General features: G+C 37.6%; 1 protein-coding gene across 1 annotated transcript; it reads right to left on the reverse strand.

Moving 5' to 3' along the window:
* Positions 1-257: 257 nt before the first annotated feature.
* AMD1 (adenosylmethionine decarboxylase 1) lies at positions 258-23,831 on the reverse strand. Its single transcript, XM_010965418.3, has 9 exons — positions 23,399-23,831; positions 6,597-6,683; positions 5,959-6,085; positions 4,710-4,812; positions 3,614-3,656; positions 3,371-3,515; positions 3,160-3,252; positions 2,920-3,075; positions 258-2,502 (listed from the first exon to the last, which is right to left on the reverse strand). The coding sequence occupies exons 1-9, from the start codon at positions 23,506-23,508 to the stop codon at positions 2,362-2,364; spliced, it is 1,005 nt and encodes a 334-aa protein (XP_010963720.1). The 5' UTR covers positions 23,509-23,831; the 3' UTR covers positions 258-2,361.
* Between the last annotated feature and the right edge of the window lie 270 nt (positions 23,832-24,101).

Here is a 24,101-nt window from a genome sequence, read left to right on the forward strand (position 1 = left end):
ACCCTTTCTACTTTTTTTGATATTCTGGTATATATAGCCCAGATGATTTCCTTTGAGTAAATCTAAGTATAAATTAGATATTCTCTCTGAAGCTTAAGGATCTTATTTTCATGAAAACTCTCATAAATCTTTAAAAAATGATCATTAAACACAGATTTCCTCAATTACAACATCTTTAAATGTCTAATATTTGGACATGTATATTATTTAAAAAAATACATCAATAGAAAACTTTCTGAATGTCATTAGACAATGAATTAAGCAAACTTTTTTTTATTGAAGCTTAAATTGTGGTACAGAAATACATTTCAACTGATTTAAATCCAACACCATGAAGAGAGAAATTATGCACCAAAATTTTCCCTCCTCCATCATACATACTAGGATTAATTTAGATTACTATTCAATCTATAGTTTTCATTTTCCTAGGCTTTGTTCCATACAAATTTGTGCAGTTTCTCAACATTAAATAGCAATCTTAAATCCATTAGAGGGAAAAAAAATCAGACCTCAAGCCAACAAATGTCATCAGATCTACTGGGACACTGTTCAAGAACAAAATCCACTTTGAGCATTGGTCCTCGTAATAGCACCAAAACATCAGGTACTATGCTCTAATTACAAAATCAAACTGATCCACTGATCAAAAGCTTCTTCAATGAAACTCTGAATCAACAACATGCTTAAAATAAAAGTTCAAAGTGTTCCAACCACTTGATTTCAAATCAAGTGGATTTTATGTTTAGAAACACTGAAAAAAAGTGTTTAATTTATAAATACGGAAGGAACAAAAAAAAATCACTGCTTCAATCCAGAAAGAATAAAAATTTTGAGGACAAGAAGAAATACAAAATTGAGTCAACTTTGCTCTTTTCTCAGCTGCTTAAATCTCAGTATTTGCAAATATAGCTAAAAGACACCAGCTCTTTTCAGCCTGTATTTCTAGTCATTTCCCACTGACCATTTTGGAATTTTTTATGTTACAGTTTATGGAAAGCATCACACTTCACTGTGCATGTCTGAATAACCAGAACAGTTCTCATTCTGGGCAGTCTCACTTGATCCTATGAAACCAAGATGAAAGGAACACCAGGAAGAGGAGCTGTTAAGGCCAAAACACTACCACATGCATCACAAAGTCACAGAACTTTTAAAGTCACAAGATGGCAAAGACATCGATTCTGCTTTGAACTGAAGTTTATGGCATATCATTAATAGAAATTTGTCGAAATGGCTGCTGAAGTAAAAGTAAATCATCTGAGCTGACTTGACTTGATGAATCCAATACACCTTTATCTTAAATCTCCCTGCTAATAAATTTAGTGATAAAAATTCTCTGATATTACTACTTAGCAAGTTAGTAAAGGCATAGTATTCATGAGGAGCTAGTGTCATTTAAGGGTTGGGTGAGGGAGCTGGGTAGGGCACTGAATGGCGAATGGGTCCATACAGTTCTGCCATTAATCCCTAGCATCAATCTATGTCTTACCTGCTAATCAACACTAGCTTATTTTTGTCACTATCTTCCAAAAGAGCTCATGCTAATAAAAAAATGCCAAACTCTCTTGACTTTAAAAGAAAATTAAGCCCAGGGTCCATTCCCTCCTTCCCCCTCTGGGGTATAAGATTAGTATAAACCCACAGTGTAACAGTGTATTGCTTTATTGAGGGGGTAGGGTTGGGAGGGGAGACACCATGGTGAGGAATGAATCAATTAAAGGAATACAAGTATAGGAAGCAAAAATGTTAAAATAGTAATACACAAAATGGATAACTGCAATAATTTTCTTAAAGAGCACTTGACTCGTGGAAGAAAAACTTTAATTGCTGTTGCAAAAACATCTGTATGAAGTAGAAATTGGTTTCAATAATATTAGTAGAGAATATGTTCTAGAAAGTGGAGGTAACTGGATGTAAAATCCCAGTAGCAATTTAATATAGAACAGTCCCAGATGGCTAGGCTGAGGCCAACACCTAATGAGGACGAAAGCCTTGTCTGTGGGGAATTTTGGATGATACCTGGAGAAATATTACACTGTGCATAAACCAAATTGAATTGTTCTCACAAGTGTTGTAAAGTTTCATAGAGTAAAAGTTTTTTTCTACATGCACTTCAATTTCACAGCAAGAGTGGCATAGGATACCTAAACACAGAAGAGAGCATTCATGCAAGATACCTAACTCCTTGATATAATAATGCATACAATTCAAAATGATTACACTATCATTACATCTAGGGCTTTCTGCAACTACAAGGTGGTGGTTATGGAAAGCATGGCCCCTGGTATCAATATCTAAAAAGCAACCACCACCTTCTTCTATGTGTGTTCTCTTTTTGCGTTTTTTCTTCATTTTTCTTAATCAACTCTGCTGTTGTTTCTGCTTCTTAGCAAAACTGGTAAAAACAAAATTGTAATCATTGAACATAGCGCTCTGGCAATCAAGACGTTTAAAACCTTCAATCTTCTGGGGTGAAGACAGCACTGTGCGACATTTAGAACTCTGGGGAAAAAATTTAAATTAACCATTAGTGCTCCCAAATCTGCAGAAGTATTTTCAAACAAAGCAGCCATGCAGTAAATATTTAAGACTACTATCTTAATGAAACTGTGGCATTTAAATATTCTAGCTCTCTCTTCATGGGTGGGATGAAGTGGTACATCTTATGTCCCTGCACCATCCCCACCAAGGTCTGTCAACATGGAAAACAAACAGGACAGGAGGAGTTCATCACTCAGGCTAGATATAAAACAAAGACCAACAGAAGTCCAAAGAGACACATAAAGCTTCTCATCTAAGAAAAACCTCAAATCAGTAGTACCTCTGACTGATTATGTGCCATCTCAGAATACATTTTATGACATGTCTCACTATCCTTATTTCCTGTAAGATTTTACTGTCAATACTAAAATAAATTACCTGATTTACAAACAAGGTGGTCACAAATTTTCCTGGCTTGAAGACTTCCACAACTTTCCTGATCAGGTCATCATAGGAGGTCTGACTTAAGTTTGTTTCAAAGCTAACATAAGAAAATTCTGGTTCTGGAGTGATGTGAATAGTCCAATAAGTTCCCTTAGAAAAATAGTTTTTGTGTTAATAATGGAAAGAGGACACTTAAATATTTAATTATTAAGCAAGATACCATTTATTACTTACATCTGATTTCATTCCATTCATTGAATACCCACAAGGATTGAACATTGTGGCATCAATGACAGAACCTGGTATCAGGTCACGAATTCCACTCTCCTGGAAAAAAGGTAAAGGACTGAATTTAAAACAAATTTGAAAAATAAACTAAGAATGAGTTAAAAATATTTACCAATAGTCACCACGCAGAAGAATACAGATTACTGAAAATGCTTACACGAGTGACATCCTTTGCAGTAACACCATCTTTCATGTAGAACTGGTCCATAACTGCTGGGTCAAGCTCACTCATCAGAATTTCCAGGGTTTGATCTGGCTGATTGATTACTCGACTCTCAGGGAAATCCAAAGTATACAAGTACCTGCATTAAAGTATAAAATAGTTTCTAAAAATGACAACTGAAAGTTTAAAATAAATCTTATACAGAACAAAACATCCATCAAATTGTGTCCAACATACCAACAGTCAGAATTCATCCGTCCCATACAATATGCTGCTCCATCTGTTGAGGGAGAATGTAAAATACATTAACAGATCCATCTGATAGAATGGCTCTCCCCACCTTCCAAGAGCTAGGATGATACTACTTGTCTCCTAACAAAAATGTCAATGAAGGGAAATTTAAGTGGGTGAATTTGCAAGAAGGCAAGATCCCCCCTCACCCTTTAAGAAAAAATTTTACTGACTGTCCTTTGGAGATGCACTTCAGCTAGTGAGTCAGTCTAAATGGTGCTGAGACAATTATGGCTTACATTCCCCTAAAACTCCACTAAGAAATGGAATTTGGTCACCCATTTCTCCACTCTTCCAAGTAAATACACGTTATTTTGTGTAGTAAGTTCTTCCCATGGTGATTCAAAGCCTCATTCAACACAGTAAATTAAGAGTTGGTAGATATTTAAATTAAACTCAGCACTCACAAAACTATACTAGGCTGTATCAGTATCAGGAGATAAGAATAGGATAGATTTTCTTGTTATGTCGTTCCTGTGAGTGACTTTGCTCCAGGTTATTAAAATCATCTTAGGTTTTCATCCTCCTCTAGGATATGAAGGTGCTAGATTATATAACCTTTACTTCCCTGTCCTTGAAGCTCAAAAAGGAAGGTCTATAGATAAAAGCTTAGTAAATGGATGGAAGAAAATCTTGCCAATTTAGTTGAAGTGACACTATGATCTATGTTGATCACTTTTAATTCCAACTCAATTCCTGTATAGAATGCTAGACAGTTTCTTAGCATGGGTTTTTGAGTCACTGAGCATTTTTCTGGAGGAAGGGATCACAGCCTTCATAACCACCCAGGTGTATGAGAGTAACTGGCTAAAAGATGAGTGCTCCCTCTGGCAGGTGATCAATTCCTTGATTTCCACCCCTACCCCCATTGTTTCAAAACTGACCTGAGGTACACACAAACATATTCTAAAATTCGTAATCAGCTATATTGATACATTCATCTTAACTATATAATGTGTTGCTTTTGCATATATGTAAAAAAAAAAATCTTTCCAAGAATATATCCTCTAAGAAAGTAAGATTCAAATCTATTTAAACTTACTTGGGAAAATTGCATTAAGAAACTCTATTTCTTCCTGGAAATTCCGGTGTGGGTACCCTTGGTGAGACGGCTTCATGAAATTCTTACGAGAATAAAAGAAGCTCTAAAAAAAACCAGACAGACAGATAACTCCATTTGCAGAATTCTATCACTTTTCCTAAACCAATGAACTGTTTTATACATATACATATCAAAATCAAAACTATCACTATCAATATCTTCCCCAATGACAGTTAACATAACGTTTCTCCTTTAACATGCTTAATAGATGTGTAGTATTTTGGTGACTGACAGACAAAAATGAAGGCTACTATGCCAAAGAGCAAGGTTTCAGACCAATAGCCATGAGTTAGTGTTATACAGAGCAACTCTGTTTTTCAGCTGTGGATTAAGAATTGCAACAGAACATTAAGAATGTAGATTGGGACAGCGAATTTCTAGAAACTAAAAAAATGCCCAATCTACTATATACAGTATCTATTTCTAGAGCAGGAGTTTCTTATCTGAGCTTTAATAGGCATGTAACCAAAAATTCTGTGGGAGAACATGTGTATATTTAGTTTCAAAAGAGTGAATGATCCAAAACCTAGGAATATATTGCTAAATTTAGATCATCTTAAAAGGATCAATAATTAACAAAAATTGTTTCTAGGTCCTACTGACAGCTATCCATTATTTTAGAGTTAAGTAAAATATGAAAATTCAATATCCGCTCACCAGAACAGTTATGCCCTAAGTATAATTCTTTTTTTAGGAGGTGGGGGTAAATTAAGTTTTATTTATTTATTTTAATGGAGGTACTCAGAGTGAACCCAGGACCTCACGCATGCTAAGTGGGCATTCTACCACTGAGCCTCCACCCACCACCAATTCTTGAATGCTATCAGAATTTTAACTGACTATTGCTCTTTAACATAATCAATTCTTTATTATGAAAACTGGATAATTTTTCTCACTTCCCCTTCTTTTCTTAGTTTGTCTACCATTCATAGTAACTGCAAGGAATTTACTACTGAAAGTGTATGGTATTTTTTTCTTTCTCCCATTTGAGTTTTATCCCAATTCTTTCTCTTGTTCCTCTGTATTTTCTGTTGTTCAGGAGCAACAGGCACTCTTTCTCCCATGGTATGAGCATCTTACCCACTACAACTGAAGAAGTATACAAATTTATTTACCAGGCATATCACAGAACATTTATGTCACCCCCCAAAAGGATTAAATAATGGTTGTTTTTTTTTTGATTACTTACTTGAATTGAGTCAAACCCACTGTAATCCCTAGCAAGTTTCAACAGGGGAACCAGTGCTTTCAGCAAGAGGGTGGTACCACATGTCTTCAAAATGAAACGTCTCTTGGAGACAAACATGCTACTCTCACTGCAGTTAAAGAAAAAGTCACAGTATTATAACGATGTTTCCGCACTACTGAAACTTTATTACTGGACTATTATTTACAATGTAAATATTTGGCTAGTTATTTTAAATGTTAAGATCTCTAGGAAGCAAATAATGTACTACGGTATTCTTCCTCTTTTATTATATAAAAATCAGTGTAAGGTTCTAGAACCCCACAGAAACAGAACTTGATTAGGTATAAAGCGTATTAAGCTCCTCACACAAACCTTCTTTTACTAGTCAACTCTCCTCCTCACCTAACCGGCTCACCTCAAGGCAGTAAAGATGGCCACTATCTTCAAGAGCTATTAGGTGAGACTTCAAAAACCTACCGCCTAGGACACATGAAGTAAACACTTTATTTTATACCACATTTTAAAAAATAAGGAAAAAACAATTATAGAACTAAGATCCAGAGGAACGATTTTCTATTCCATGTAAAGTATGATTCAGACTGAAATCAGTTAGCCAACACTTGTTTTAGAGGACTTACCTGAGTACATAAGCTTCCTGCTTGTCAGTTTTTGTCACACTTATGATTGAACATTGCACATCCTTCAAAAGTATGTCCCACTCGGATCTATTATTCAACCAAAAAAAGGGGGGGGTGATGATTAATTCATAACAGTACTTCCCTACTCTCAGTTACAAAGCTCTCAAAGTTTTCCAGTGGCTTAAGACCCCATGTTTTATATTGGTTGTCAGTCTTGTTCCTGCTTCTCTTATGAATACCAACATTTAGTTTGGGTGTTTTTTTTTTTTTTTTACCTTTTTCTTTGTCAGGGTTTTTTTTTGGGGGGGGGTATTCATTCATTCATTCATTTAATGGAGGTACTGGGGATTGAACCCAGGATATCATGTATGCTAAGCACTCATTCTACCACTGAGCTATATACCCTCCCTCTTCCAACATTTAGTTTTAACTCCAAATAATCTGCACTGACATATCCACCAAGTAAGATGGATACATCATGCTATAGTTTGTGAAACATAGAAAGGTCCATAAACCAAGGGAAAACATTATCTTTCACACTAAGATTAAAGTGATTTGATTAAAGACTGATTAAAGAAATGCAAGTTAAGGGTGGAGGGTACAGCTCCAGCAGTTGAGTGTTTTGTGCATCTTGTTCCTAACTGATGTCATGTCTACAGTTGTTTTTGAACCCTTATGGTTTCCTTGAATCCTGTTGTTCGAGCTGCAGGCCTCACAGCCTGCAGCAGGAGGTCTCAGCATGCTTAAAAGGCTAAAACCATTTATCAAACTGACTTTAAACTGCCTAAGTTTTTCTCTAGAGCTCTTTTCCATGGAGCCCCTTCCTATGTATCCTTTGTTCTAGGAACAAGAATATTAAAGAGTCTCAAAGCTGGAGGTGAACTTCATACCCTGCAGAAGGAAGGGGACCATTGTATCTGCAAAATCAAGAACTTTGCAACAATTTGCTACCCTGAGCACAATCTCTAGCTCCACCCCTCAAACTCTTGAACTTTTACTTTAAAACTCCCTTCTTTCCTAGCAGGCTCACAGACTTAGATGCATTAGCCCACTGTGACCTCCTTTGTCTTGCAAAGAAATAAAGGTGCCTTTTCTACTTTATCCAAAACTGTCCTCAAGTCTCAATTCAGTAAGCAGGATAGAGGTGGTTTTTTGGCAACAAGACCTTATGGGAGGGAGTGTAAATTAGGAGTTTGGGATGAACAGATATACATTACTGTACATAAAATAATTAAACAACAAGGATCTACTATTAGCACAGGGAACTGTATTCAGTATCTTGTGAATTAACCTATAATGGAACCTATAATGGAAAAGAATCTGAAAAAGAATATATATATATATATATATATATATATATATATATATATATATATATATATATATATATATATATATATATATATATATATAACTGAACCACTTTACCATACAACAGAAACTAACAGAACACTGTACATCAACTCTACTTCAATTAAAAAACAAACAAATAAACCAATCTCATAAGAGAAATCCTCAACAGCACAGAAACAGGTATGCCTTATTGTACCAATCAATCCTGCTAGAATTCTGTGCCTGTTTTATCATTTTTCTTAAAAACATACATACATACATACATACATACATATATATATATAAACATATATATAATTGGCCCAACGGTCAACTGGATGACCCACCAATGACGAAAGGCAATAATTCCTCCCACTAGTAAATTAGTTCAACTGAATAGTACTGAGACCCATCTGAAAACTTAAATGACTTAGCCTTGCTAACGATTATAAAGCCTATTTGCCCACAACTTTACCAAACAACTTTTAAAAAGAGCTAACAATTATTGCCTTTTAAAAAGTGCTAATGATTGTTTGTATGAAGAAGAAAATACACATTAGACTGGGCCATGGTTTTGCTGTTTCAAACTTAAATTTACCCCTGAGCTTGGTTTAATAAAACCTATTTCACATGACAGATGAGGGTAAAAAGCATACAAAATTCACCTAGTAGATAATAAGAATTCAAATACTGAAGATAAAGGTAAATAATAAAGTAGTCACTATAAATATTAGAAGCATTAAATAAAATTTTGGAGCACGGGGATCCCTTTAGAAAGATCTAATTCAGATCTTTCAATAGCACTACAGTTCTAATATCATTACCTGCTAACTTCCCACTAGAATTCAGCACTCTTCTACAACCACCCACTGGACGTACTAATGAATCCTCTCCTATCACCCCTTCTCAGTTCTATCTACTATTTATGTTGACTACCCCCATTTTGTTCAGATATAATTGACATATATCACTGTGTAAATTTAAGGTGTGCAGCATAACAGTTTGCCTTATGTATTCTGCAAAATGACAGTTTAGTTAGCTTTCATCATCTCACATACAGATACAATAAAGAAAGCACTAAAAGAAAAATAATTTCCTCATGTGATAAGAACACTTAGGATTTACTCTTAACAACTTTCACGTATCATACAGCAGTGTTAACTATAGCATGTTAACATGCTCCATGGCTGAGCTAGATAGTATAACATGAACTCTCCCTTTCTTGTATAGCTTTGTTTTTTTCTTGGATTTAAAAGCTGCTTTACTTTTTAATCTGCTTCTGTTTTCTATGCACATCCAAATTTATTCTCAGATGTACCCCCAAATGTCTCCTTTCAATGTTTCTTTTAAGTGATTCTTGGCCAAGAATAGTGTGCCAAGACTTAGCTAATAAGAACTACTATGCACATGGATGGGGCTTGTTTGGTGGGCCTCTATGCTGTTTCACTGGGGAACTCTGTGTTATTTATTTTCTTTTAGTTCTTTTGCCTGAGGCACATTAAAATTTCTGCTAGGCAAAAGAGGATAAGGGCTAGGCATGACACACTGGATTTAAGCTTTTATTGTTTTCACTGTAGTGACTCCACCCTCAACACTACCTACTTCCCCTCATTTCAGAGAGATATGGTTTACCGTCTTTCAAAGAACAAAGTGTTATCTAACTTTCAGATCTCCAGGCATCCCTTTTTATCTAACTCATTTTATGATAAAGGCATATACAGATAACTATCCCTATTTTCTGTACTTCAGTCATACTGGGTTTTCCCCCACACTTTTCTCTCTTCCTAGAAATAAGGCACCATAAAATTGTTGACCCAAATCAAGTCACTTGAGAGTGAACAAGAACGTTTAATTATGCTGAGACAGCATACATAAACTTTGTTCTGGATACTGCTGGAATGGATTTCATCTGGAACCCCTGTCCCTGCCCGACTCTTTCCAGCTCAAGTCACCTCACTATCCCCACCAGATCAAATCTGCCATTAAATTAGGTTTTAAAACCCAGAAAGCTATCAAGTATTTTATTTGTGTGGCTATTTTGGTATTCATGTTAATCCCACTAGTCATTTCACGTAGTTAGGGATTGAGTGTTTTACTGTTTCTATCCTTAGTGCCTAGCCCAGTTCACAACAGGCTCTCAAGTATTTGTTGAATCTGGCAACAAGTAGTTATTCTGATTAGATCTTATGGACTTGTTAGAAAACCAAACAGCCTTAAATTAAAAAAATCTAAACTGTTACATGATCCTTCACTGTTTTCAAAATTTGTCACCAGGTATTTAGAGGGTGAGTTCCTGAGAAGATAAAAAATAAAAGATTTATTTAATAGAATTATCTTATTAATGAACTACTGATATATATTCCACTTGAAATGCTATTTATTTTAATCTACACAAATGAAGCTTATTCATTTCACTGACCAATATCCTTATTATAAAACCCATTCATTATAATGAACATAGACATAGATAATTTCTCAAATATTTTTTCTGCAACACACTCCTCTTTCTGGGAATCTGACACAAAACTTTAAAGCTTTTGGTTTGTGCCACAGGATCTGTTCATTTTCAGTCTCAATCTTTCCCCTCTCTGTTGTTCAGACTTTTCTACCTTCAAATTCACTCACTCTTTTGTCACCTCCATTCTACTAAAGCCCATTCAGTAAACTTTTTATTCCAGTAGTTATTTTTTGTTATCTTTTTAAGTTCCATCTTCTATTTCTCTGCTAGGACTGTATCTTTTTAAGAGTGTTCACTCCAACTTCCTATGGAATGGTTACAATGGCTTTTAAATCTTGATCTGCACAACCTAGGTTGGAGTTGTTGAGTGTCTTTCTTTGAGAGATCCTGAGAATTTTCTGGTCATTCATATGTCAAGTAACTTATGATTGCATCCTGGACATCATGTTATATGATTTCAAATCTTTAAAACCTATGGAGCATGTGATTTTAAATTCTTTTAGCAGGAAATTGAAATGGTTAAGCTCAGTCTTCTCATTCTTATCCAACTTCTGTGGGTTATGTTATGATTTCTTAGTTATAAAAGCCTTTGATCTGTCCTGCTTATCTGTCTGTCACCCAGTGGCCAGCCTGGGACTGGGAGGTGATCTATCAGTTTTCAAAGCCTTTGATATGCTGTTTAGGGTCTGATGGATAAATGAGCAGCTAAGAGATGTTCATATAAATCATTAGGATTACTTTCTTCACCTCTTTCCTCTCCATAATATCCCTAACAATTTTAGTTCAAGAGTGAGAGATGGGAGGTGGGTGGGGAAGTGAAGAGGTTCTGCCTGTTGGTCCTCTGGCTAGAAAGCCAAGGCTTTAGTTTCTCCACTCTGCAGCAGGCTGCTACAAACTGCCTCAGCTCTAGTAGGAGAGAATAGAAAAAAATCAAAGCAATACAAAAACAAAAAGGATTTCCCTTCACTCTCCCTGACCCAAAGGGGCCAACCCTTCCTTGCCTTCTTTGCATACCAGAAAAAGAGGACCTCTCTGAGAGCTCCTTTTGTCAATTTTTGTATAGTTCCAGGTTTCTGGCAGTTTTTGAGACCACCCCAGGAGATAAACAGACGGAAAAAAGAAACAATTTATGGCTATTTCAGTGATATTTTGAGTTTTGACTTCCTTCTCTAATTCACCTAACATTTATTTTCAGAGTCCTCAGCTGCTCCATGCATTGTGTCCAGGGTTTTTAGTTGCATTTAGTAAGAGACAGAGTAGAGTGTGCTTATTCCATCTTGATGGAAATGAGAATGCTCTTGCACTTAGTCACCATTAGTTAATAATTCTGCAACCAAATCCTTCCTCACCTAATAGAAAACCTTCATGTAGTCAGTATTTCTCAAAGTCACAGTATGAAAGAAACTGCTTTAAAATACCCTAAGTAAAACACAGTTGAATGGTCTGTTAACCAAGTGATTATAAAAACTATCTTAGGAGAGCTGCTGACTCAAAAAATCAATCAATCAATCAATCAATCAAGGGGCAGGAAAGATGTGACAGAGACAGAACTGAAGAAGTTAATCCAATGCTGTACACGTGCATAAAGAGGAAGGGGAAAAAACCAAAAGCAAAACAGCTGAGAATTTTCAGCAAATCATTTTATCACATTTCCATGGGAGAAAAAATGAGCCTCCTTTTGTAAATAAAGCTTTATGGAATCCCAGCCCCACCTAGATCATGATTAAATATTTCAAAGAAATGGTATACTCTACAAATGATAGGACTGAATGATCTTAATCACTGTGCCAGAAAAGCAAAACATTAATGGCATTCATATTTTATATTTGAAATTTTCTCAAGAGTCTGGGGTCTAATAAAAATAGAACAAATTGGGGGTGTTTACATGGGAAAAGATACAATTAAAATAATAAGACATGTCATCCAAATCAATGACTTAATGGCTAATGTCAGTTGTAATGGCTACACTTTTTAATGTGAAAATTTAGTAAATGCCTCAGGTCAAATGATCTTCAACAAAGGTGCCAAGACTAATTGGGAAAAGACAACGTCTTCATCAAATGGTGTTGGAAAAACTGGATATGCACACAAAAAAATGAAATTGGACCCCTACTTACACCATGTAACTCAAAATGGATTAAAGATCTAAATTAAGACCTGAAAATATAAAACTCCTAAAAGAAAACATAGGGAAAAGATTTAGCACATTGGATTTGGCAATGCTTTCTTGGTTATTACACAAACAGCACAGGTAACAAAAGCAATAATAGGCAAGTGGGACTATATCAAACAACTTTTGGAGGGGGGCAAACACTCAACAGAGTGAAAAGACAACCTAGAATAAACTATATGGCAACAAACTGGACAACCTAGAAGAAATGGACAAGTTTCTAGAAGCATACAGTCCACCAAAACTGAAACAAGAAAAAATAGGCAATTTGAACAGACCAGTCACTACTAAAAGTGAAACAGAATCAGTAATTAGAAAAAAACTCCCTGCAAACAAAAGTCCAGGACTGGATGACTTCACTGGGGAATTCTACCAAACACAGAAAGAACGTACACCAAACTCTTCCCAAAAGACTGAAGAGGGAACACTCCCAAACTCATTCTATGATGCCACTATCATCCTGATACCAAAACCAGACAAGACACTACCAAAAAAGAAAATTTCAGGCCAGTATCTTTGATGAACATAGATGCAAAAATTCTCAAAGAATTAGCAAACCAAATCAACCACACATAAAAAAGATTATACACCATGATCAAGATGGATTCATCCCAGGGTCACAAGGATGGTTCAACATATGTAATTCAAAGTGATACATCAACAAAACTGATGCAGAAAAACTATTTGATAAAATCCAATATCCATTCATAATAAAAAAAAAATTACCAAAATGGGTATAGAGAAAACATCTCTACATAATAAAAGCTATGACAAACCCACAACCAATGCAACACTTAAGGGTGAAAAGTTGAAAGCCTTCCCAGTAAAATCTGGAACAAGACAGGATGCCTACTCCCATCACTTCTATTCTACATAGTATTGGAAGTCCTAGCCATAGCAATTAGACAAGGAAAAGAAATAAAAGGGATCCAAATTGGAAGAGAAGAGGTAAAACTGTCACTATATGCAGATGACACAATACTATATATAGAAAACCCTGAAGTTTCCACACAAAAACTACTAGAGCTGATAAAACAAATTCAAAAAGGTAGCAGGATATAAGATTAACAAACAGAAACCTGTTTCTTTACATGTACAATGAAATCAGAAAAAGTAAATAACCTGACCAAGGAGGTGAAATACTATACAGAGAACTTTAAAACATTGATTAAGGAAACTAAAGATGATTTAAAGAAATGAAGATATCCCATGCTCTTGGATTGGAAGAATTAATATTGTTAAAATGGCCATACTACTCAAAGCAATCTACAGATTTAATGCAATCCCTGTCAAATTACCCAGGACATTATTCAAATAAATAGAACAAATAATCCCAGAATTTATATGGAATTGAAAAAGACCCAAGGAAGCCACACTCAACACTGAAGCAACACTGAAGAAAAAGAACAAAGCTGGAGGCATAACCCTAGACTTCAGACAATACTACATACAGGGCTACAGTAGTCAAAACAGCATGGTATTGGCACAAAAAGACATATGGATCAATGGAACAGAATAGAGAGCCCAGAAATAAACACACACACTGTGGTCAATTAATCCTCAACAAAGAAGGCAAGAATACATACAATGAAGAAAAGATTCTCTCTTTGCAAGTAGAGTTGGGAAAGCTGCACAGCCACATGTAAATCAATGAAGTTAGAACACTTCCTCACACCATACACAAAAATAAACTCAAAATGCCTTAAAGACTTAAGCATAAGACACTATAAACCTCCTAGAAGAGAAGAAAGGTAAAACATTCTGACATAAATCTTAGCGATGTTTTCCTGGGTCAGTCTACCCAGGCAATAGAAATAAAAGCAGAAATAAACAAATATGACCTAATTAAACTTATAAGCTCTTGCACAGCAAAGGAAACTATAGTAAAATGACAATCTATGGAATAGGAGAAAAAAAGTATTTGCAAATGATTGACTGACAAGGGCTTAATTTCCAGAATATAAAACAGCTCATACAACTTAACTACAAAAAACCAAACCCAATCCAAAAATGGGCAGAAGACCTAAATAAGCAATTCTCCAATGAAGACATACAAATGGCCAATAGACACATGAAAAAACACTCAATATTGCTAATTATCAGACAAATACAAATCAAAACTGCAATGAAGTATCACCTCACACCAGTCAGAACGGCCATCATTCAAAAGTCCATGAACAATAAAATGCTGGAGAGACTGTGGAGAAAAGTGAACCCTCTGATACTCTTGGTAGGAATGTAGTTTGGTGCAACCATTATGGAAAATGGTATGGAGATACTCAAAAGACTTAAAATAGACTTACCATATGACCTAGCAATCCCACTCCTGGGCATATATTCAGAGGGGACCTCAGTTCAAAAAGATACATGCACCCCAATGTTCACAGCAGCAATATTTACAATAGCCAAGACATGGAAGCAACCTAAATGTCCACTGACATGACTAGATTAAGAAATTATGGTGTATATATATAATGAACTACTACTCAGCCATTAAAAAAAAAAAGTAAAATAATGCCATTTGCAGCAACATAGATGGACCTGGAGATTGTCATTCTAAGTGAAGTATGCCAGAAAGAGAAAGAAAGATACATGATATCACTTATATGCAGAATCTAAAGACACAAATGAATTTTTTTATGAAAGAGAACTCACAGACATAGAAAACTTATGGTTATAGGGGAAGAGGGGTGGGAAGGGATAAATTGGGAGTTCTGAGATTTGCAGATACTAGCTACTATATATAAAATAGATAAACAAGTTTCTAATGCATAGCACAGGGAACTATATTCAGTATCTTATAGTAACCTATAATGAAAACAAATATGAAAGGGAACATGTGTAACTGAATCACTATGCTGTACACCAGAAATTAACAGAACATTGTAAACCAACTATACCTCAATTTAAAAAACCCTACAGAATAGGAAAAATATCTGCAAATCATGTATCTGTAAGAGATTAATATTCAGAATATGTAGAGAACTCCAACAACAAAATAAATAACCCAATTAAAAAAAGTGGGCAAAAGTCTTAAATAGACATTTCTCCAAAAAAGATACACAAATGGCCACCGAGCACATAAAAGATGCTCAATACCACTAATCATAAAAAATGTCAATCAAAATCATGATACAACCTCACACCAATTAGGATGTCTGCTGCTATTAAAAGGAACAAGTGTTGGCAGGGATATGGAGAAATTTTAACACTTGAGCACTACTGGTGAAAATGTAAAATGGTGCAGTCATAAGGGAAAACTGTACAGACATTCACCAAAATTTTAAAACTGAATTATCACATGATCCAGCAATCCCACTTCTGGGTATATACAGGGAACAATTCAAAACAGGATCTGTAAAAGATATGACCAAGGAAACAGAATGCTGCTGGCAGGTAGAAGAAACCCTTTAAAGTACTCTTATAACTTGCATCCTATCCTCAGATACAGCAGGTCAGACAGTCTCTAAAAATGGTGCCTAGAAACTTGAATTTGAAAGGCCTCCTTATGATTAGATTCCTTTAATGGTCAAGTAAAAATCAGGTTATCATGAATTTGCTCAAAAAGCCACTCAAGTATTTGAAGCTTCCCTGAACTGTGACCTTAGCTAATAACTTGACTTGTCTGTTTCAGAGACTCTCCTTATCACATTACATTCAGGCCTCAACACCTTACCTAAGGTAGTAGTGGTAGTCCTAAGTCAAAATCTTCCTAAAACATGAGACTATTCTTCAGCAAAGTCTAGGCTGACCAGAAGTTAAATTCTGAGGATACCTTTGTAGGGCAGGTAATTCAGCTATCCAGAGAAATAAGCCTTCACCTTTCATTCAAAGAAATCAACCCAGAATGCACTGTTAATTATAATCAGGACACTAAGTTCTCCATCTCAAACCTTTACCTAAAATTTAAGTCAGTATAATTACTGTTACATTCATTTGATTATTACTTTCAACGTGTACTTCTCAAAGAAAGGTGATATGAAGACAGCAGTTCAAACTTTTTGGAAACTGCTATGAGGACTATAGTGAGAAGCTTATTTCAATAGGAAGCTTTTCTACTCCAAAACATTTATGCTAAAAGGTTTTTTGGCAATGGGTTGTAAATTCCTTCAATGGAAATTACTGATATTGCAATATGGTGCAGTGATGTAGTCAAGTAAATCATGAGTTCTGGGAAAGTTAATGCTGAAGTGTGAATTACTATTTTTGCAACTGCCCCCAGTCCATTACTGAAAATTTTATTTTAGCTTACAAAATTTGAGTGAAGGAGAAGAAGAATAGCAGAACATGTCACTAGTCCTAAATGTCTTTTCCAACATTAGTATTATAGAATCTAGTTTTCATATTTTCACATAGCTGAAAAAATAAATCACCTTTAACCTTCCCACAATGAATAAAATTTATTCTCTTCACCTCCACTACAGTTTCCCATGTGAACCCATCTCATTACTAAGAATAGCTCAGGTCTGTGACAAATTCTTAAGCAAAAAGGAAAGCCAATTTATAGTCCTGAAAGATCAAACTCTTTCATCACCAAAATTTCTATTTTCTAATAAGCTTCTTCCACATACCTGCTGTTTCTTATAAAAAGGTTTCTGCTTGGTCCAGCATTTTAGTCCAGCAACTCTAAGACATTATAGAAATAGACATATATGGTCTATTTCTATTCAATATCATTTGAAATTGCAGGTTAAACCTAATATACTACACCCTCTTTCTACATTTCAATTTTAAATATTGTGTGAAATTAGTTTTAGAACACATCATCTGTTCCTTATTCATTTGGATATGCCTGTACTGCTTTTCTCTGTATTTTTAACGGATATTATTTAACCCAAGTCATACCAGACAAGATTTTCTTTCCTAAGAGAATTAAACACAAACTATACAATATGCCCCTTTTATCTTTCTTGAGAAATTAGTTTAAAAAAAAAAGCTTCTCAGTATTATCTAATTTGTTCATATTACACTCAAGGTAAATTCTAAATGGCCTACAGGAGAATGGAAAATGTTTAACAGAAAAGGTGAACATTCCATAAGTGGGTTCCAGCTTGACTTGAGTTAAAGCTTAAAAAGATGAGCCAATTTTGCTTCAGGTGCATTCTATTCCCTCATACCTATATTAAAAAAAAAAGTTTCCAGATGGATTGCAGACCTAAATATGTAAAGTAAAAAAAAGTTTAGAAGAGAAAAAACATTTTCACTACCTTAGAATGAGCAAAGGTATCTTAAAAAGGATATAAGAACTGCCAACCATTAAAGGTGAAAATACTGATAAACTATATTAAATAGTGAACTTGTTTCTAAAGATATCATTAATAAAATAAAAAAGGAAGCCATAGAAGGTATAAGATATTTGTAATACACAAGCTGGACAGAGAATTCATGCATAATATATAAAGAACTCCTGAAAACTGAAAACTCATCTCAAAACAGGCACACCTGAACAAGAATTTCACAAAAGATAGCCAAATGGTGAATAAAGATATGAAAAGATGCTCAACTCCATTGGTCTGAAGGGAAAAACTACTATACACCCGCAATAGCTAAAATTAAAAAAAAAAAAAACAATGCAAGTGTTGAAGATAAGGAGCAACTGGCACCTCAATGCTAAATATATGCACACCCCATGACTTGGCAATTCCATTCCTAGGTGTATGTATATCTAACAGGAAAGCATGCATGTTGTCTACTAAAAGACACAATAGTATTCATAGCAATATATTTGTATCAGCAAACTGGAATTACTCAAATATTCATATTAATAGTATATTGGATAAATTGTAGTATATGGACACAACACACTATATATGAGAATGAACTAAAACACCTCAAACATAATGTTGGCCAAAGGAGGAGTAATACATACTAAAAGATTTCATGTTATATAAAAATGGGGAAAAATAATCTATGGTATACTAAGTCAGGATAGTGGTTCCCCTAGCCTGACAGGGGAGTAAGTTATAAATGAAAGGAGGTACAGGGGGACTTCTGGCTAGTTACATTCCTTAGATTTGAATGCTGGTTACATGAATGTAATCAACTTGTGAAAATTTGATATCTACTTATGATTTTCATTTACTTTTGTGTTATGCTTCAAATATAAAGCTCAAATATATTTATTTGTGTAATAACTCTTCAAACCCAACACTGCTTCCAATTAAGTATTTTTTGATCCTTATCCCTGATGATAGCAGCTTTTCTATAAAACTATTTCAGCAGCTTTCCAGATATCCAAATTCACACTCATTGACACTGTACAAAGAATTTGGGGGCACACAGTAGTCCAAGTTGATTTAGCACAGATGGTAATTGCTAGGTTTACATACACTGGAGGGGAGGGCTTATCGCAACCAAAATTATCCTCTGGTTTGCAGCAGTAAACATAATACATATGCCAATGATGACTTGATTAATATTTCTATCAGTAAGACAATTCAGTAATACGTAAGATAAGAATCACTGAAAAGATGAAGTTACTATGCAAACTGTTTACTGGAGGCATGCACCCATTTATTTTGTTACAGGACTTCAAATTCTATGTCTTTTCATTTACATTTTATCTACAAGACTTCTTACATACACATATACCTGTGAAACTATCAAAGGACAGTGACCATGTGCATCACCCCTAAAAGGTTCCTCAAGCCTCTCTTTAAAACACGCTGCCCCCTTTACTCCCATCCTCAGGCAACCACTGATCTGCCTGTCAGATCAGTATGCATTTTGTAGTTTTATAGAGATGAAATCTTACTGTACTTCTTGTGCAGCTTTTTTTTTTTAACCCCAGCACAATTATTCGTTGCATGTATCATTAACAGTTCATCTCTTTTTGTAAATCACTGATTAGTATTCCATTCTATGAAAACATCACAGTTTATCCATTTGCCTATTTAATAGAGATTTTTATTTCCAGTTTTGGGGCCATTATGAAATAAAACTGTTAATGAACATTCATGTAAAAGTGGTATGAGCACATTTCCTGTTCACTTCGGCATATACATGAGTGGACTGGACTGGCTGGATCAGATGACAAAATGTACTAAATTATCAAGCAACTGCCAAACCATTTTCCCAAGTAGTTATACCATTTTCCATTCCCATCTGCAGTGCATGATAATTCTGGCTCCTTCACAGCTTGTCAGGGTTTGATATCAAAATTATACAAAACCCAAAAGAAACAGTGAAGTGTGCTCCCTCCCTATTTTCAATAGAATGTATGTAAAAGGTTGGAATTACTTCTTCCTTGAAAGTTAAAACACTCCATTGTAACCACGTGGGCCTACAGTTTTCTTTATGGGATGACTAATAATTAATTCAATTCATGTAATGGTCATAGGACTATTAAGATTTTCTATTTCTTCTTGCATCAGTGTTGGAAAGCTATTTTTTTCTAGGATTATTTCCATAATATCCTTGTTATTTTTAAAATGTCTTTAGCATCTGTACTGATGCCCTCTTAGGACAATTGTGCCTTCTTACTCTTAACCCTTTCCACACCCTTAGGTTTTATATGCTTTATAAGCAGTGTAATTTGTTTATTTTAGTCCAGTCTGTTAATGTGTTTTAACTATGACTTTAGTCTATTTGCATTTTGGTGGAATTACTGAGGGTGAGGATGTGAGACAAGGACAAGGGAGGATTTTCTGGCTTCCAAACTTTTATATCATTAAATAAGAACAAAGGTACTAAAGACTGATTATTCTGTGGAAGAATTAAAGTTTGACTTCATTAAGCTACCTAAAATTCATCATCTCCTCTACCTGAATAAAAATACATCAAATTGCTAAGGCACCCTTTAATATTAAGTAACCCTTTAGACTGCAGTCTGATATGCTTTCTTCTCATCTGGTTTGCTTAAAAAAAAAAAAAAAGGAAAAGAAAAAGATTCTGTACTCAAAAAGAATCAAACACAAAGAATTTAACAACTATAGAGTGCTTACTATGTGTCAGACAGTAAAGAACTATCCATCTATTAACCCACTTAATCCTCACAATTTACCTATGAAGTAAGAACCATTATTGTCTCCCATTTTAGAGATGGGAAAACATCAGCTAGCTATTAGATGATGTTTGAATTCAAATCTAGACATCCCACAGGCCATGCACTAACCATTTCATTATGCATCACTCTTCTAGATGACTGGTAATCCTGTGATCTCTGGGGCCTGCACCCCACCTCCTCAAAGACCAGAAGCCAATGATTCTCTCTAGATAGTCCATTGATTTTAGGTGGTTTATCAATCATGTATTGGTTTTCACCTACTTTTTTGCCTCCTAGTAAGTAACCTAATCAGTTAATCATTGCCTGAAAATGTTTCTTGGCTCAAAAATGTTCCTTGAAGGTGCTAACTAAAAATTGGCACTTGCTATCTGCCTCTACAAGGATTGGATCACATTGGCACTTCCCATCTAATTCTGCTTGGATTTAAGGATGAGCCGCTGCAGGCACTGACCTCTAACACACCCTGAAAGGAGTTCAGGATGGAGGTCAGGAATGAGGCATTCTGTGCTCTGGGAAAATTGGCTGAACAGGCCTTCAGATAGGTATTTTCAGGAGATTTTATGACAATTCTTGCGTCACCTAATATCTAGAAAAGCACTAAAACCATTAACAGTGACATTTGCTCCTTGTGACTGGCAGCAAGCCTCTGCCTAAACATGTGCTCTACTGCAGGTACCCCACTTCACTGAAATCATATATAATGAGTTTTCTCCCTGCTTCTCTGTAAGTTTTTCAGAGCTTTCTGGGATGCTGCGGCCTATGTTCCTCATTTTGCCCCAAATAAAACTTAACTCACAACTCTTACGTGTGATTTTATTTCAGTCGACAAAGGTTACCAACAGACCTCACAGTTAAATCCAATTGATTTTTCAGTTCTTAAACTTGCTCTAGCTACAAGAGAAATGTGGTAGTAAACTCTCAAAATAATGATTTAACAAATTTTAAGTCATCTACAAAATGTACGGTACTAAATCAGAAACGACAAAATGAATATTCTGAGCTAGAAGGTTTAACTTTTGCCATCAATTTAATATCCACACTGAAGCAGTAAAACAATTTCAACTGATGAAAGTACAAAGGAAGTGGTTCTCAAACATTTTTTTTTTTAAAGTCAAGTTGCCCCTTTATAAGCCTTTCTCCAAGCTTAAGTTCTGGCATTTTTTGCCCCAAGAACTTGGGGAGGAAAACCCCTTCCCTTTATTAAGAATGTGTCCTTACAAATAACCCTTAAACACACTTAAAGAGCCTGAAAATTTTATTCATTTTATAAAATTGTTCTTGACAATATTTTCTGGATAATACTATCACATTTTTTTTTTAAACCAAAGGCGTATCACCACCACCAGGGAGTTTCCCCATCTGTGAAATGGAGGAAACACTAAACTTCCCCATATTTATAAGTAACTACTTCCTATAATAAACACACAAAGTGCTTAGAGTAAAGGGCTATGTTAAGACATTTTAAGTGTCGCACAAAGCTTGAAAAATAAGGCCTGTCACATTTTAGCTAACGCGATGCTTTTCTAACAAGAGAATCCTTCAAGATAGAGTGACTTAAAGTCCCGGCAGCACGTGTCCGCCTGGATTCCCTTCCCCAGCGCTTTTTGTCAGCGACGGCAGCGAGCGCAGCCAACATTCCTGAAACGCCCATTGGCCCACACCCCGGGGCCAGGCTTCTGGCCGGGCCCCGGAGCTCATTGGTCGTCGCCTCTCAATGAAGCGGCCGCGCCGGTTCCTCGGCCACACTCGCTGCATTTGTGTACGAAGGAGCCTAGAAAGGCGAGGGGTGCGCCTAGCGGTGCGAGCGCCGCGAGAAGCGGGCCGAGGCACCGTCCGGGTCGCCTGTGCCCTTCTTTGCGCTTGGATGAGACCACCACAGGACCTCTCCTTTTCTGCGCGACCGCCCAGCTTTCTCGCGTGACTACCCGGGGTGGGAGGCTCGGGCCTCAGATTCCTTTACAGGCTTAGGCATTAAAGGTATTATGTCTAGGCTCCGACCGGCCTCTAGCTCGTAACCGTAGGCAAGCCTCACTCCACCCCGCACCGCCGACGCGGTGGTAACAGGTTACACAATCCAAGGTCCAGAGACTCGCGACCGCGGCTCGGTGGGCTCCGCGGCCGTCTCCCAGAGCCGCCCCTAAAAGGCTTTGGTGCAGAACACGGTAGGGCGGCGGTGGGGCCCAGCCACTGCGACACTAAAGCTCCCGCCCAATCCCCGCCGCCCGGGCGCCACATGCTGCCCGCGCCGACCGCGGGCGGGAGGCCTGCTCGCCAGCCCCTCAGCCCGGGGCCGGGAGGGCCCCCTCCTACCGCCGCAGGCGGAGAGAACGAATCGGGCTCCCGACCCACTCCCTCCCTCCTCCACTCGAGGCGGGCACGCCCGAATTAGCGCCTGACTAAGCCCGCTCAACCACACCTGCCGGGAGGGAGCCCGCGCAGCCCCCCCACCAGGCACCCCAACCCAGGGCCCTGGACCGCCAACTTGTTGTGTTAGGAGGTGTCGGGAGATGCCGGCCGCCTAACCACCCCGAGCCGCGCGGCCCGCCGCCCCGCACGGGACGTTACCTGAGCACGCGGCAGCGCTAGCCACCTCCCCTCCCCCCGGGCAGCGCCCGGCCCGGCAACGGTGGCGGGAGAAGCCCGCTCGGGCCCCGCGTGGACCAGACCTCTCTCCCGGCCCCGGGGCCCCCTCCACGGCCGCCAAAACGACCCCGCCCGCGGACCTGCCCCCACCTGAAGGCTGCGGAACCCGGCCCTCGCCCCCACCGCCTGGAGCTGGTGCCTTCCAGGCTGCAACAGCCCCCAGACCCGACTGTGGGCGAGCCCCGAGCACCCACCTTGGGATGGTGCGAAGATCCCCAGATCCTTGGTTTGCGTCGGGCTGCTGCCTGGAGAACCAAACCTCCAGGAGCTTCTCGGTCCCTTCGAAAAAATGTGCAGCTTCCATCACCGTGAGACTAGCGAACAACCAACAACCACAGAAAATCAACTAAATTAAATCTCTTCTCCCGCCGCCGCCGCCGCCGCTGCGGATTGTTCCAGCTGTGTTACTAAAGTTCAGGTTCCTTTTTTTGCTATAATTTTATATTAACTTTTTTTTAAAAAAGGGTTAATAAAATCTTCCCGGCTTTTTTTTTTTTTTTTTTGTGAGCGAAAGTTGAACGTGAGTCTGTTGGAAATAGAGGCAGATACAGCTCAGTCTCTTGTAGTCCGCTGTTTCCCCGTTAGAGAGAGTTGAGCGAGCGCTAGCTAATGTCGCCGGCCATACTGTGGACGCGAGGGCGCTGCGTGAGCAACGCATTTATATACCCCGTCTGCCCGAAAGGACAGGAAGTGACGCAGCGTCCCGCCCTTGCGGCTCATAGCTCCAGCCTCCTGTCAATCACCAGCCGCCCAGTTGCAGCTGGCCGGCGGCCCGCCTGCTAGGAACGCGGGGAGCTGCTCGCCGCGCTGCGGTTTAGTTTCGCGCTGGCCCCTGGGCGGGAGACGGCGCTGTGTTGTCCGGCTGCGGACTAGGAACCTGGAGTCGAATGCAGAGTG

This window comes from Camelus bactrianus, chromosome 8, assembly GCF_048773025.1.
Source record: "Camelus bactrianus isolate YW-2024 breed Bactrian camel chromosome 8, ASM4877302v1, whole genome shotgun sequence".
Lineage (NCBI taxonomy): Eukaryota > Metazoa > Chordata > Mammalia > Artiodactyla > Camelidae > Camelus > Camelus bactrianus.